This window comes from Neoarius graeffei, chromosome 1 (assembly GCF_027579695.1).
Source record: "Neoarius graeffei isolate fNeoGra1 chromosome 1, fNeoGra1.pri, whole genome shotgun sequence".
Taxonomy (NCBI): Eukaryota; Metazoa; Chordata; class Actinopteri; order Siluriformes; family Ariidae; genus Neoarius; species Neoarius graeffei.
This window is the reverse complement of record NC_083569.1, coordinates 81,966,008-81,983,485: the sequence shown is the minus strand read 5'-3', so window position 1 is coordinate 81,983,485 and position 17,478 is coordinate 81,966,008. Positions and strand designations below refer to the sequence as shown.

At 43.1% G+C, this 17,478-nt stretch overlaps 1 protein-coding gene across 4 annotated transcripts in view; it reads left to right on the top strand.

The window, feature by feature from the left end:
• Nucleotides 1-17,478, top strand: part of rgp1 (GP1 homolog, RAB6A GEF complex partner 1) — a 31,074-nt gene that overhangs the window by 7,303 nt on the left and 6,293 nt on the right. For all 4 annotated transcript variants that reach the window (XM_060925187.1, XM_060925203.1, XM_060925177.1 and 1 more), the window contains exons 3-5: nt 12,775-12,908; nt 16,977-17,060; nt 17,244-17,393. In XM_060925187.1, coding sequence (XP_060781170.1) covers nt 12,775-12,908; nt 16,977-17,060; nt 17,244-17,393 — 368 coding nt within the window. The remainder of the gene's footprint in view (nt 1-12,774; nt 12,909-16,976; nt 17,061-17,243; nt 17,394-17,478) is intronic.

Here is a 17,478-nt window from a genome sequence, read left to right as displayed (position 1 = left end):
TTCATATTTCATAGTGTTTGTGTATTTTTGGCCAATATTTTGCAACCATAGCCAATTTAGATCAAACTTTTGATAGAATCTATGGCCAGTCATTTTGCCCCGCCCCCGCCTCGCGCTCCAGCCGGTGCGGTAGTGATGTCCCGTTGCTCACGCGCCGCAGCAGAGACCCGCGCGACCTTCAGCCGGTACAGTCGCTGTTCTTTTACCACCGCCATTATTCTCATCTTTCCGGTGTGTTCTTGATTTTTCCATTGTGTCCTATTTCGCCATATCAAATACCCAAAATGTATCATATTATTCATATTTAAGTGAATAATCCATTCAGTCATCATAACTTGGCATTTTTAACCCAAGCAATCAAAAAGAGGAAATTTATTCAATATTTTCACTCATCTGTGAAGGAGGGCTTTAATTCTTCATGATGGAGTTATTTTATATGGAAATCAATTTTACAAAAGCATTTGAATTGTAATCAAAAAATTTCCATAGTGGAGGCCAGATAAAGCAAGATACTATCTTTATTCTTATTAAACATGACAAAAGAAACATTGAGTGTTGGGTAAATGCAAAAAAAAAATAGAATTAGAAAATTTATTTTTTGACCAGGCGGCACGGTGGTGTAGTGGTTAGCGCTGTCGCCTCACAGCAAGAAGGTCCTGGGTTCAAGCCCCGGGGCCGGTGAGGGCCTTTCTGTGTGGAGTTTGCATGTTCTCCCCGTGTCCGCGTGGGTTTCCTCCGGGTGCTCCGGTTTCCCCCACAGTCCAAAGACATGCAGGTTAGGTTAACTGGTGACTCTAAATTGAGCGTAGGTGTGAATGTGAGTGTGAATGGTTGTCTGTGTCTATGTGTCAGCCCTGTGATGACCTGGCGACTTGTCCAGGGTGTACCCCACCTTTCGCCCGTAGTCAGCTGGGATAGGCTCCAGCTTGCCTGCGACCCTGTAGAAGGATAAAGCGGCTAGAGATAATGAGATGAGAATGAGATTTTTTTTACCATAATGTCCCAAATGAGAGACCAGTTTCTGAGACGGACCCATTTACAAAGGTGAGTTTAAGTTACAACAGTTGTTATTGGTTAATCAGTCAACCTGAAGGACCCCCCTGGTCTGATGACACAGTTTATTACCTGAGATGGAATTTTTTTTTTTAGCATGATCAGCAATTTGAGGAAAACCTGGATGTTATCATCACAAGTAAGCATGGTGGAAAGATCATGAACATGTTTTTATTGATCGAATTCACTGATATTCAATTATCTTGTCAAAACATACTTTGTTTCTTAGCCTTTCATTTGACAGTCGCCATTTTGTGTCTAAACACGTGTTTGAGAAGTCATGTGTGTGAGGTGTCGATAATAGTGATCACTTTCACCAGTGTCCACCATTATCGACACCCTGTGGAATTAAGGGACATTTACAACTGTTAAGGCCTCGTCACACTTATTCGGAATTAGCAGGAATCAAGCAGAACCAGCCGGAATGAAAATTTTTTTCAAAATTTGTGCCACATTCGGGCGGGAATTTCAAACTGACCAACATTCTTACAGCTTTGTAAGAATGCCGTTCGAGTACTTAGAATGCACTTCGAACCTGCCTCGAATGATTCTTGCACATTTCGGGTGTATTAGCTTTCGAATGCAGTTCAAATGTATTTGGAGCACAGTAGGAATACCTAGAATGCTGTTTGAATGCAGTATAAGAATGCACTTCGAATGCCATATGGGTGCGGTTCGATTGCTGCCCAAATACCACCCGAAGTCGAGTTGGCAGGTGCCTCGAATGCTGTACGAATTCAACTCAAATGCAGTCAGAACGCTCCTGGAATAGCCGCCGAATATGTTTCGAACGTCTAAGAATTCAAAGAGAATGCAGCTTGAATACTTAGAATGTACTTCGAATGTGCTTAGAATGTAACACGACTGTCCCGAGTGTACCTAGAATGCCACCAGAACGGTCCCCGATAGGGTATAAAACGCTGCCGAATCTAGCATTTTCATCAGTCTCAGCCCAGACACCATAGAGTATGGACCCCCTGGACCATGTTGCTTTGCTCCAGATTGCTGTCCTCCAGCAAGACCTGCTTGAAAGAGATGTGGAGGAGGCTAGGAGAAGGAACATTAGGAGGAGAAAACCCAGAAGGTATCAGACCCGACCATGGCCGCGGCGGGAGTTCTTGACCTTGGCTACCTTCTTCCTTGGCGGCATGACGTGAGAAACTTGGGAAACATTTTAAAACAATGGACAAAAGGTTGATGTTGAGCAGGCGACTCCTCAATGCAGACTGAAGTTCCAGTGGCAGCTAGCCACGTTTTTATGCGATTTGGTTGTGTTCTGAATCACGTCCGGACTCATTCGAGGGTCAATCGGGACGTTCCGACTGCATTCGAGATGTATTCGAGCGGTAATCGAAATATTCAGACAGCACTCGAAGTGCATTCCAGCTGAGCTATTTTAATATCGAAATAGATTCTGGCAGCAATCGAGATGCACTCGAGGTGCATTCTGGCTCATTCTGGCAGGATTTGAAGTGGCTTGCCATTTCAATTTTTCCCTCGAACGCGATCAGAATGTTTCGAATGCCGTAAGAATATTTAGAATGCAGTCGGAATGCACTTTGAATACACTTCGAATGCCATTCGATATTTCTCCTCTTCGAATGCACCTCGAAAGTTTTGAGCATGAGCAAAACATTCGGGCCGGCCACAAGAATGGGCCCGAATGTTTGGAATGCAGTCAGAATTTTTAGAATGCACTTCGAATATCCCGGAATATATGAAGAATTTTCATTTTGACGGCATTCCAGCTCATTCCGCCTGGAGTGTGACTACCCTATTATGGATCGATCTTTGTGTAACATTGTTGAAGTAGATGAAGTACTTAAAAAAAATAAAATAAAAGTGCTGTGATTTTATAATATTTTTTCTGATTCTTAACAGAATGGAATGTTTATAGAGTATTTGTAATCCAATTGCAATAGAATTGGAACAGAATTAAATTCCTAGCATATAAAAATAGGTACCCTATGGGTACATGTGGCTACCGCATCTCCCATAGCCCAGTACGGAACAGAACGGGACGGGACAGTACCATCACGTATTTTCTTATATTTGCCTTCCGGGTTTTTATATGCTGTTCCGTCCCGTGTATAACAAGTGTTCCGTCCCGCGATACCATTTTTGTGACATTTATTTACATAATGTATAATCTTAGCTTTTTTGTTCCAGTTTCACAGAGACATCCGTCACGTCCACTATTTTATTAATCGGTACTTACATTTGTCATCCCGCCTTTATAGATGAACCTGTCTTGTCACACATGATAAATAAAGTTAGAAGAAAAACAAAATATATTGTTTAGTTATTTTCTTGTCAAAAATATAAACACGGATTTCTTTGTGACGTCACGCTAAGGTATATTCTGTAATTGGAGTTCCGGGCTTTTAGATCAATTTCAATTGAAAATATCGTGAATATAACGTTAATACAATGTGACTGGATATAATAATACTGGATAATCAAAGAATCCATGACAGTGATATGTGTGAGTATAAGATGTTAAGTATGAAACCCCTGAATATTTAGAAAACGTAACGTTATTGTAACGTACCGTCCTGTTCTGGTTCATACTTTCTGTGGCTACAGCTTATAAATAAAATAGTTTTCTGATCCCATGTCCATACAGTAAATCTAGCATATATACATGTTCTCAATTATACTCGCCTCATCTCTTGTAAGCATCACCAAGCTGTGAGCAGCATCAGGGCTTGGAGTATTTTCGTTCCCAGTTTTGTTTACAATGCTGTGAACTAGATCTATTTTCAAAATAGTAAGAAAGTACTTGTTCATGAGTTGGCTTAGAAGCATTATTTAGTACTAATGAGCATGTTTTGTTTCATAAGTGTAGTGTAAAGACTCTTTTTAAATTTTATTTTAGTGAGTAGCAGAAGTTTGATATCGGCTTCTCAGTATATCTGCCAAAAAGCTAAAAAAAAAACCTTACAAAACCTTTCATTTGACCTTTCAGAAGGACCAAACAAAAGCTATGATAATCAAAAGGTAAATTTTCTTAAAATAAACACCACTGACTTGATATCGAATCAGTAGCCTTGGTGAACCACGAGGTAAATTTTATTTATCTTTTTATCTGCCGATTACGTATCTTTGGATACTATGAAGTTATAACGAGGTTTCTCTTATTTCGTTTCTGGTTCTGATTGGTTCCGAAGTTTATCAAAAAGTAGAACGGGTAATCAAACTTGATCAGGATAAGTGCTGATTGGCTACAAAGTTTTGCTATTGTTACACTCATTCTTACAACACGATGACATCGTGGCTTCGCTACTCATTCTTGTGTACCTTTGATAACGCAAGATCAACTGATCGTATCACGAGGGAACGATTCGCCGTTCTGATGATTGTAATGCGCAGTGCACTATTACACTCTTTCTTACATCCTTACGATGTAAGATCACGATGATAACATCACGATGATATCGTGGCTACTGCCTCGAAAAGCACAACAACTTTATTCATCACACAAGTGTGAAAATCACACACTTGTGAAATTCCTCTCTGCGTTTAACCCATCTGAAGCAGTGAACACACACATGCACGAGCAATGAGCACACACACATGCATGCATACCCAGAGCAGTGGGCAGCCATGCCAACAGCACCCGGGGAGCAGTTGGGAGTTAGGTGCCTCGCTCAAGGGCACCTCAGCCCCAGGCCGTCCCATATTAACCTATGAGCACCCAGAGGAAACCCACGCAGACATGGGGAGAACATGCAAACTCCACACAGAAAGGTCCCTGCCAGCCACTGGACTCGAACCCAGAACCTTCTTGCTGTGAGGCGACTGTGCTAACCACCACACCACCGTGCCGCCCTGATTCACTTCTCAAGTCAAGTCAACTTTATTGTCAAATATGCTATACATGCTCGACATACAGCACAGATGAAATTTCAGTCCTCTCTGACCCACGGTGCAAACAGGCAATGCAATAAATAAAAATAGAATAATTGAAATAATATAAACACTATAAATAAGAACTAGACGTAGACTAAACACTCATATATACAGGTATGCGTCGACTTACGATTGCGTTTGGTTACGACTGACCGGTCGTAAACCAATCTGGTCGTAAGTCAGCCTATGTTAAATGAACGCAAGTATATTGTGATGTGTAATGATATTGTAATCATCTTAAAGTCTTTATTTTATCAACGTTTTCTTATTTCATTACCGTGGCTCATTATTTGGTTTAAGTCAAACACTGCATACTACACTGCGTACAGTACAATTCGTTTAATATGTGCAAAACAAAAAATACGAAATGCAGGTGTGAAAAATAGAAAACATTTTAGTTTGAAACATAGCAAAATACAAATGTAAAACATAGCAAAATACAAAACTTAGTGACCGCTGGCATCACTGGTGCTTGGCTGTGGGTCGTCTACGTCATCATCAGCTGTTGCAGCGCTCGGGCTGGCGGGAGCATTTGCTCTTTTCATAAACCAGGAGCTGGGGCGGAAACTGTCGTATGCTCAGCTAGCTCAGCTGGGAAACACTTGCCAGTCATAACCAGATGGTCATAAAGTCGATCGGTCATAAGTTGCATAGGTCGTAAGTCGACGACTACCTGTGTATACACACACACACACACACACACACACATATATATATATATATATATATATATATATATATATATATATATATATATATATATATTGGAGCAAATAATCAGTCAAGGGCACTTGAGGTATAGCAGATAAACATGAAATAAGCAGTATAAACAATAAACTAATAGCTGTTAAGGTGAGGTAGTGCGGAATATTGCAAATGAGTGAGGTAAAGTGAAATGTGCAGTCCCTGAGTTCAGTGTGCGAATGAATGTTGAGAGTGTGTGTATGTATGTGTGTGTGTGTATATATATATATATATATATATATATATATATATATATATATATATATATATATATATATATATATATATATAAAATGTGTGTGTGTTGGGGGGAACTGTGAGGATGACATGTCAGATGCTGAAGGGGGGGCAGGGGGGTGTGCGAGCAGAATCTGTGGCAGGGGGCAGAGGGGGGAGGAGGGGCAGAACAGGGAGGGAGTTGAGCCTCCTGACTGCCTAGTGAAAGAAACTGTTCTTGAGCCTGCTGGTTTTGGCCCGGAGACTCCGCAGTCTCCTCCCCGACGGCAGCAGATTAAAGAGGCTGTGAGATGGGTGGGTGGGGTCACCTGCAATCCTGATGGCTTTTCGGATGAGGCGGGAGTTATAGATATCCATTAGAGAAGGGAGAGAGACACCAATGATCCTCTCAGCTGCTCTCACGATGCGCTGCACAGTCTTGCAGCAGGACACGGTGCAGGCGCCGTACCACACGGTGATGCAGCTGGTCAGGATGTTCTCGATGGTGCCTCTGTAGAATGTGTGCATGATGGGGGCCAGGACTCTTGCTTTCCTCAGTTTGTGGAAAAAGTACAGATGCTGTTGGGCTTTTTTGGCCAGTGATGTGGTGTTGTTGGTCCAGGACAGGTCTTCAGAGATGTGCACACCCAGAAACTTGGTGCTGCTCACCCTCTCCACTGCAGCACCGTCAATAGATAGTGGAGCATGCTGGGTGTGCTCTGTCCTGAAATCCACAACAATCTCCTTCGCCTTCTCCACATTCAGGTGGAGATTGTTGTCCTTGCACCAGTGTTGTTTTCGTTAACGATGACGAAATGTTTTCGTTAACGCACCTTTTTTTCATGACTAAAATGAGACAGTGACGAGCTAAACATAACTCTTTTTGATCACGAAAATATGACGAGACGTATCTGTTTTCGTTGACGAGACGAAAATGTTAGTGGGTTGGCTATAGGACTATCAAAATGCATGGCGTTTCCTCCAACGGTGCGTGCAACCTGTCTGCCAAATGCTGAAAATATCAGCAATGCACCTGCATCCTGTCCTTGTTTGATCACGTCCGCCACCAGGCATGTCCAGGCACAGTGCACACTGGGGCAGCCACATGGACCATGGCGGCAGCAACACCAGCACAAGGGCTTGGTGGGCGGAAAAGACGTGGTGATTTATGGACATACTTTACACATAATCCAGCAGAAAATAAAATGGAATGCCTTGTAGTGGGAGACAGAGGTACATGCTGTGGCTATAAACTACGTGGCAAGAATACGACCAACCTGAAGAGGCATCTAAAGGCTCACCATGCTGCTATTTCACCTGGCTACTCTAATGTTAGCAGCATGTTTAGCCATCATATTTACATTAACGGACAGCGTGGTCATCTTCTAGTTGTGTGTTCATCATGACATGTTTGTGCTCTATCAGCGCATTGCGACATGTTAAACGGAGGCAGAAACACGAGTCTGTGAACAATGGAGTATACGCACTAGACAGCGTTTATGTAGAGAGCATGCGCACTAGACAGCGTTTATGCAGAGAGCATGCGCACTAGACAGCGTTTATGCAGAGAGCATGCGCACTAGACAGCGTTTATGCAGAGAGCATGCGCACTAGACAGCGTTTATGCAGAGAGCATGCGCACTAGACAGCATTTATGCAGAGAGCATGTTATACACAACCTGTCAACCTCGATTACAATTTCCTATCTCTGTATTGGCCTAATTTAATGTTTTAAAGTAATTATTTTTTCGACTAAAATGAATGACTGACTAAAACTGGACTAAAACCCTTTTAGTTTTCGTCGACTAAAACTAAACCAAAACTATCAAGGATAGAATTGACTAAAATGTGACTAAAACTAATAAGCATTTTGTCCAAAAGACTAAGACTAAAACTAAATCAAAAATGACTGCCAAAAACAACACTGCCTTGCACCACATGGCCAAGCGGCTAACCTCACTCCTGTAGATTGTCTCATCGCCATTGTTGATGAGACCCACCACAGTCGTGTCGTCCGCAAACTTAATGAAGAGATTTGAGCTGGATGTTGGTGTGCAGTCGTGGGTCAGCAGAGTGAAGAGGAGGGGGCTCAGCACACATCCTTGGGGGGGCCCCCGTGTTCAGTGTGATGGTGTTGGAGGAGTTGCTGCCGACCCGTACAGCCTGTGGTCTCCCCGTCAGGAAGTCCAGCAGCCAGTTGCACAGGGAGGTGTTGAGTCCCAGCTGGTCCAGTTTATGAATGAGCTGCTGAGGAATGATTGTTTTGAATGCTGAGCTAAAGTCTATGAACAGCATTCTGACATACGAGTCTTTTGTCTCCAGGTGGGTGAGGGCTGAGTGGAGGGCAGTGGAGATGGCATCATCAGTCAAACGGTTGGACTGATATGCAAACTGGAAAGGGTCCAGGGCAGGGGGGAGGGCAGACTTGATATGCCGCATGACTAGCCGCTCGAAGCACTTCATGAGGATGGGAGTGAGTGCGACAGGGCGGTAGTCATTGAAGCAGGAGACGGCTTCTTCGGGACCAGGATGATGGTGGTGGCTTTGAGGCACGTGGGGACAACAGCCTGGCTCAACGAGATGTTGAAGATGTCTGTAAAGACATCTGTGAGTTCCTCGGCACAGTCTCTCAGGACACGACCAGGAATGTTATCAGGACCCAGGGCTTTCCGTGCATTTGTTGTCCTGAGAGCTCTCCTCACGCTGTCTGGGGACAGCGTCAACACCTGGTCGCCAGGAGGTGGTGGGGTCTTCTGTGCCGTGGTGCTGTTGTCTGCCTCAAAACGAGCAAAGAAGTCATTCAACTGATTCAGCAGAGAGGTGGAGTTATCACAGGTCTACGGCGAGGGCTTGTAGTCTGTGATGGTCTGAATCCCCCACCACAGGTTGTAAATCTGTCCCCTGCAGTTGATGTGGTCGGTGCTCACACCAGACCGATAACGGTACCTATAGCCCAGGCCTGGGTTTATCCGTATCAGTGAGGTTGGCTTCTGGAGCCTTTTTTTTTTTTTTTCCAAGACCTGGACCTGATCTGATAAAACATCTGACCAATCAGGTAATTGTTTACATGTGACGTTGTCTGAGCACGTGCTATTTTTCCCCGGGCATCTTTATACATCCTTGTTGCATCACGAAGTCACAGAATACGGATTCACGGAAAATAAAAAATATATAATAAAAAGCACAGAGCTTTTGATTCACGGATATGTGATTTTCCGTGAAATAGCAATAGTAAATTAATAAACATATAAATACAGATAAGACATTTTTAATTATGAATTTTGGCAGTCCAAACATTTAATTGTTTTAGACTGCTTAACTTTTTATACACGATACATCATCCGTATGAAATCCGTAACCACTCCGTATTTTGTATCCTTTTTAATTATATTTCTGTAATCCGTGACCTATCCGTATTTTATCAACCACCGGAGTGTGTACGTGGGTTGTTTTGAAGTCCAAGCTGTACAGTACGACCTGGAATAATGTGCTACTACTTGGAAAAAACTTCCATGACTATTCCTAAGTTGCATGCATTTATTTCCCTGAGTGTCGGCACCAAACGATATTATAGTTGGTGTGGGTGCAATTGGCCTTGAGTGATCATTCTCATTAAATCAGTCTCAAATCAGTCTCATTAATAATACCATTAATTTTGGTGCTTAATAATAAATTACCAAACACTAAATTATGGTATATTCTAAATTATTATGATCACTACCAATGCAGCAATAATGTATCACTTACCGTATTACATAGACAGCCAATAGCACTCATATACACCTTGGATAAAGGCAATTTGGAATTCTTTGAGATTAGGTGACTTCCAGGATATATCAGCAAGAACAGACACTCACAGTTTAACAGAATAATTGAATTTATTATAACAATGATAAAAATTGATAATAGCAATTGAATACATTCAAATGGTCATATACTTGATGAGGGTGTGTGTGTGTGTGTGTGTGTGTGAGCGTGTGTCTGTGTGTGTGAGGGAGAGAAAGGGGTGTGTGTGTGTTGGAATGTGTGAGCACGTGTGTGTGAGTTGGGGGAGGGGACAGTCCTCATGGTCTAAGCAGACAAAGGAATATGTCGTGATTGCTAACCCACTAGCTTATAACATTACTAAATCCACTGAAATCTTGAGGTCAAAATATGTGTGATAATGAAATTAAAAGTGTTAGAAAAGATAGAGAAAGCATGCAACAGCCTATCTATTAGCGCTGTTGCCTCACAGCAAGAAGGTCCTGGGTTCGAGCCCCGGGGCCGGCGAGGGCCTTTCTGTGTGGAGTTTGCATGTTCTCCCCGTGTCCGCGTGGGTTTCCTCCGGGTGCTCCGGTTTCCCCCACAGTCCAAAGACATGCAGGTTAGGTTAACTGGTGACTCTAAAATTGACCGGTGTGAATGTGAGTGTGAATGGTTGTCTGTGTCTATGTGTCAGCCCTGTGATGACCTGGCGACTTGTCCAGGGTGTACCCCGCCTTTCGCCCGTAGTCAGCTGGGATAGGCTCCAGCTTGCCTGCGACCCTGTAGAAGGATAAAGCGGCTACAGATAATGAGATGAGATGAGCCTATCTATTAAACAACTGAGATAGCAAAAATAGAACAATCAATTCAACACTCTAAGTGTCTATAGTGTGCACAATTAAACCATTCCTGAGTTTAAATTCACACTACTTCATGAAGCTAATTCCTAAGACTAGTCTTGCCCAAAATGCCAGTCTTACTTCCAGTATCTTGCTTCTATGCAAGAATGCAGAGCTGTTCCGAAACTTCTGGAATTCACAGAGCTCGTGGAGGCTTCCGTGAAAGCGCAGAGAATTTCTTGGTCTGAACTTCAGCGTTCGTGAGGAAAAGTCTCTGATCAAACAATGTGCACAGCGATTAAGTCAGAAGGAATCCGGTCGCTTCTAACTTTTAATTAACTGCTTTGGGCTGCAGTCGTAACGTTACTTATAATGAACAAATAAAACCAGTTGTAACTCAATCTGAGTGAGATGGCGCGATTTAAGTAGTTTTACCGTGGCCAGTGGTAAACGAAAACGCGCTGAATCTTCTTTCTTGCCAGGCAGAAGTCGTGGTTTCGGACGGTCCGGTGGTAGAGTGCCTCTTTATGTCAGTGTGACCCAAGTCACATCCGCGCCAAAAGAGACCGAGCTGGGAGTTTCCGGGTCACTTATAGAGTCATGGAGGAAGTGGCGTAGGTGACCCCGCCCAGCCGTGACGTAGGTCATCGCGGAAGTTGGTTGATGGGATTTGTAGTCCTAGACGGATGTGGCTGTACCTACACTTGGGGTTATAGTTGTGGTGTGACTGCTCCAGGCTGGAATTAAAATAGTCAGAGTTGTAGTTCTAGGTACAGTTATAGTTATCGGTGTTGTGGGACCGGGCCCTAAGACTTTGAGGGGTTGAGACCAAGTCAAGTAAAGAACCAAACCAGTGCCTGTGAAGTTGGTCAGAGTGGGGTGATGGTTGTTAAGTTATTAATAAATAAATAGAATTGAAATTAGCAGTGAGTTACATTATTGGTTGCACTTGAAGAAGGAAATTTTACATCTGATCACAGTAATGATGTTAACAAATAAATCAGGCAATTTACTGATAACCCCGCAGTAGGGCTGAACGATCTATCGTTTTCGACCGAAAATCGCGATCTCAGACAACACGATTTTGGGATCGTCAAAGCCGCGGTTTTTCTCAGTGTTCCTAAACTGACCCATGTTTTGTTTAGTCAATAAATTGTCCTCATTTTTTACACTACAGACAAAAAAAATTACGTTCAGGAAAGCCTTGTGGCGCTCAGTGTGAAAGAATTTTGTGAATATCTCCTTCCATTTTCATGTAAATCCCCGTTGTTTGGAGGGAGCGCTGTGAGGGAAAAGTGCGCTTTCTGTGTCTGAGCGCGCGGGTGGGGGAGGGGCTGCTCGCTGTCTCACACACAGGAGGGAGGGGCCCTGCAATAGCGACTGCTACAGCCACTGCATCACTCTTATTTCCCACAGGGGAATTGTTGGCTCTAGTTATAATTTATAATGCTTATGTACATTCTTTTACAAAAGTGCAATATTTTGATGCTGCTGAGCCATTGATCAACCTTTTTTATGTCTGATATGTTGTAGATGGGAAAAGTAAAAGAAGCAAAAGTTTACTTAAGAAAGATGGCCCTCTTTTTATTATTTTTATTTTAAGTTATTATAACTTGTTCCTCAGGCACTCAATGTTAATAAACAGGCCTACATTTGAAATCTGTTGACCTCAGTTTTCATTCTTGCATTAGCTTTATGGAATTCATTGTATTAATTAATTTGCACTGAAACTCGGTTTAAAGAAAAAAAAATCGTGGTTGAAATCGAAATCGCAATATCTGCCAGAAAAATCGCAATTCAATTTTTTCTTAAAATCATTCAGCCCTACCCCGCAGTTGTGGTTTTGACTGGTCTTGAATTAAAATTTCGAGTCCTCTATGTCCGAGACCGAGACAATATTGAGTAAACACGCAGTCGATTCTGAGATGAGACCAAGACCAATCTCAGGTACTACAACACTACAACGCATTTATCTCAGCGGTTAAGTCATTGGGCTACAGATCAGAAGCAGCTAATCGATGATTTAACAAGGATTCTCTTTCAGAAATAAATTAATAATAAAAATCTGTATAGCGGACTGTTGGGAACGTGCCCTTTTATGACCGCATTCTAGGGTTTATATTAATGCAGTGATTTGGATACGAAAACCAAAACAACTCTGCCAGATTTTATTCTTGGACCCCAGTGTGAACATTCAGTGTGTTTGTGGTCATGATTACTATATTTTAAATATAATATCCTCTTTATTGTCGTTTACCTTTAGTGAGATGCTTGCATGGGCCAGTGCCCAGATCCACTGTCAGTTCCATGCCAGCGAGAGCCGTGTGGCTTTGCCAACTCAGGGCACCAAGCAAGATGTGCAGGCAGAGAATGACACCGTGCTCATCCCCAGCAGAGGTGAGACCCACACCAGAATCAAAGCACTTTTACTTCCAGTTCTTCAGGGCTAAGGTTAAGATAAGCTAAAGCAAAGTAACACACCAAACAACACTTACGGGAACATGTTTGTGTAAGACTACAGCAACTGCGACTGTATATGGGAGCAAGATATCATCTGATCTGAGAAACTGCTTCATTTGTCACATGTGGCTGGTAAAAAGGTGCAGTGAAAGGAGCTTCAGCAACACATTGAAGACCTGCATGACAAACAATAATAAATAGACTCAGGGGTGATAGCGTTCCGGCGCCGCGCCGGATTTCTGGCGTACCGTGGCTGGGGAAAAAAAAAAAATCTAGTTCGCCCATTGTCCTGTGTCATTCTGAGATGCGCAGATAGACAGTAAAGGGAATTCCGAATTCCCTTTACTGTCTATCTGCGCATCTCAGAATGACACAGGACAATGGGCGAACTAGATTTTTTTTTTTTTTCCCCAGCCACGGTACGGCGCCGGAACGCTATCACCCCTGTAGACTATACAGACAGTGTAGAATGGGTATAAGGTAAAGGGGAATGCAAGACATCACTACTAGTTCAACTAGGTCACAAGTGATTTAATATATCTAATACATGTTTAATAAAACAAAATGCCGGTGAGATCAGCAGAATTTTTGTTTCTCACTACCTCTGTCAGACTTTGCTCAGGTATGGGTTTTTAGCTTGTCTACCCATAAAGCCGATGAGCTGTTGTCTGTCTGTCATCCATAATTCAGTTAAATCGTATCTCCTCCATCAGTTCTCCACAGGTTTCCGTTCCGGTTGTTTTGTTTGAAAGAACTCATCACTCCGCACAAAACTTGGTTGTTGTTTTGTCATATTTTTTGCATATTTCCCAGGCCTTTCACTAGAATTGTATCTCCTCTCTAATTTCTCATCCGATTCCAATTCTGATTGATCTTTAATGTAGATCTTCCCTTGAGGAACAAAACTTGGTTGGTTGGTTGATTTTCCTGTTGTAAACAATTTTTTTACAACTTTGTTTTCAGTTAAATCATATCTCCTCCTTCGGTTATGGAAACTAGTTCAGAAAAGCCAAATACAAATAATCATCTCAGGATTGAGGTTGAAATATTGGCTGTAATAACTTGCCTCTGTGCACTGCTTACAGTGGGGCAAAAAAGTATTTAGTCAGCCACCAGTTGTGCAAGTTCTCCCACTTAAAAAGATGAGAGAGGCCTGTAATTTTCATCATGGGTACACTTCAACTATGAGAGACAGAATGGGGGGAAAGAATCCAGGAAATCACATTGTAGGATTTTTAATGAATTAATTGGTAAATTCCTCGGTAAAATAAGTATTTGGTCACCTACAAACAAGCAAGATTTCTGGCTCTCACAGACCTGTAACAACTTCTTTAAGAGGCTCCTCTGTCCTCCACTCGTTACCTGTATTAATGGCACCTGTTTGAACTCGTTATCAGTATAAAAGACACCTGTCCACAACCTCAAACAGTCACACTCCAAACTCCACTATGGCCAAGACCAAAGAGCTGTCAAAGGACACCAGAAACAAAATTGTAGACCTGCACCAGGCTGGGAAGACTGAATCTGCAATAGGTAAGCAGCTTGGTGTGAAGAAATCAACTGTGGGAGCAATAGAGATCTTGCAGTCACGTGACCGGAAAGTACACAGCCGCCATCTTGTCGGTCAACAGCACAGCTGAATACTGCTGCACTCGTGTACAGAATGGATCAATTTCAACCGACGGACTACACGGCTCATTTTTCTAATGAACAGATAACTAGATATATGTCTAAAATAAACGATCTACAGATTATTGACCCTTATGGCTTTCCGGACGGAATTTTCACGACCGTGTCAGTGGATATGGAACTGCCAGCGGAAGACCCGGACGTGTATAATTAGCTCATTAACTTTCCCTCGCTGTTCAGTGGTGAAGCACTGCGTGCTTATAAATCTCTGGACAGTTATCTTTACAGAAATTCAGGATTTGTCAGCGACTCAGATGTGGCATCTTGTAAACAAGAAAATGATCCTCACTGGATGGGTAAGTCACTTAAGTATTGAGTAAAGCACTGACCAGCCGATTATAGAATAGAATAAGGTAATTCCAGCTGTAATTTCAAATCGTCCGTCTTGTTTACCTGGCGTTGGAGAGGTAGAGGCTTAGCAGTGGAGGTTTGAGTGGCTGTTTTCTGAGCTTAGTCAACAGGCCGGCTCTGCAGCCTCGCTTTTGCTCCCGGCGCCGCCTCCTTCGCTTTGCTTCCAATAACAATCCACGGAGACCCCACTGGTCTCGCTATCTCGTCCGGAATGTTTTTTTTTTTTTTTTCCTCGTCCGGAATGCTGTGCATGCGATGGAAATTGCTACAAACCGTCATTTTCTGCTGGAAACCAATGTCCAGTAAGTCCATACGGTTGTAGTGGATATTGAAGTCCGGTACAGACGAACAACACGCAAAAATACACACAAAAAACATAAAAAACGTGCACAGGTAGGGAGAGCTTGTAGCCGCAGCCATTGTAGTAGAATTGTATATAGTAGGTTTTTCCAGAAGAAAAGGTAGAAGCAGAAGTAGAACCAGAAGTAGAAGTAGAAGGCGGAATATGGCGTTTGACCGACAAGGTGGCGTCTGTCACAATCTGGATCGGCTGTGACGTCACATGCAAGTGCTCCATTATTAGAAAACAGAAGACATACAAGACCACTGATAATCTCCCTCGATCTGGGGCTCCACGCAAGATCTCACCCCGTGGGGTCAAAATGATCACAAGAACGGTGAGCAAAAATCCCAGAACCACACGGGGGGACCGAGTGAATGACCTGCAGAGAGCTGGGACCAAAGTAACAAAGGCTACCATCAGTAACACGCTACGCCGCCAGGGACTCAAATCCTGCAGTGCCAGACGTGTCCCCCTGCTGAAGCCAGTACATGTCCAGGCCTGTCTGAAGGTTGCTAGAGAGCATTTGGATGATCCAGAAGAGGATTGGGAGAATGTCATATGGTCAGATGAAACCAAAATAGAACTTTTTGGTAAAAACTCAACTTGTCGTGTTTGGAGGAGAAAGAATGCTGAGTTGCATCCAAAGGACACCATACCTACTGTGAAGCATGGGGGTGGAAACATCATGCTTTGGGGCTGTTTTTCTGCAAAGGGACCAGGACGACCGATCCGTGTAAAGGAAAGAATGAATGGGGCCATGTATCGTGAGATTTTGAGTGAAAACCTCCTTCCATCAGCAAGGTCATTGAAGATGAAACGTGGCTGGGTCTTTCAGCATGACAATGATCCCAATCACACCACCCGGGCGACGAAGGAGTGGCTTCGTAAGAAGCATTTCAAGGTCCTGGAGTGGCCTAGCCAGTCTCCAGATCTCAACCCCATAGAAAATCTTTGGAGGGAGTTGAAAGTCCGTGTTGCCCAGCGACAGCCCCAAAACATCACTGCTCTAGAGGAGATCTGCATGGAGGAATGGGCCAAAATACCAGCAACAGTGTGTGAAAACCTTGTGAAGACTTACAGAAAACGTTTGACCTCTGTCATTGCCAACAAAGGGTATACAACAAAGTATTGAGATGAACTTTTGTTATTGACCAAATACTTATTTTCCACCAAACAATGTGATTTCCTGGATTCTTTCCTCCCATTCTGTCTCTCATAGTTGAAGTGTACCTATGATGAAAATTACAGGCCTCTCTCATCTTTAAGTGGGAGAACTTGCACAATTGGTGACTGACTAAATACTTTTTTGCCCCACTGTATTTATTTATTTCTTGCATGGATTCATGTGATGAAGATTGGATTTGATTGACTTCCAGCATATTTTCCTGTCTGGTGTGTCAACAATCTTCCTTCTGTTTCATAGAAGCGTTCCCAGACGTTTTAGCTTTACTTTAATAACAAAGCTCAATTTCCCCCATTTTTCTGATCCCATTATTGTCGGATCAGAATGCAGAGTGCGACACAGTCGACTTTGGATACATTCCAGTTTGTTTTGTAATCTTTGTGGCTCAATAGCTGAAATGACCCAAATTTTTTTTTTTTTTTGCTCTCTGCTTCATTAGGAGAGCGAGGCCAGTGCATGCTGGACACTCCACCCAAGATCCTGTTCTGTGACCTGCGACTAGACCCTGGAGAGAGCAAAACCTGTAGGTAGCTGATTTTATCTGCTTTATGACATAGTCAAATCCATGTAGGAAACATTGCAATGTATGTTACAAACCTTGAATAAATAGTACATGATCAAGTATGCTGTTCTGTCCTCCCCCCCCCCCCCCCCTTTCTTTCCGTCTCTCACATCTCTTCACTTGTCTGTTTACTCTTTGGGGCAGACACTTACAGTGAGCTCGTCCCCACGGATGGCCCTCCTAGTTTCCGTGGTCAGGCAGTGAAATACGTATACAAGCTGACGATTGGCTGTCAGAGGGTCAACTCTCCGATCAAGCTGCTGCGTGTTCCCTTCAGAGTGCTCGTACTGCATGGTAGGTTTCATATTCGTGTATACAGTAGCGGTGGCACAGTGGTGCACGATGTGAGCGCTGTCGCTTCACAGCAAGAAGGTTCCGG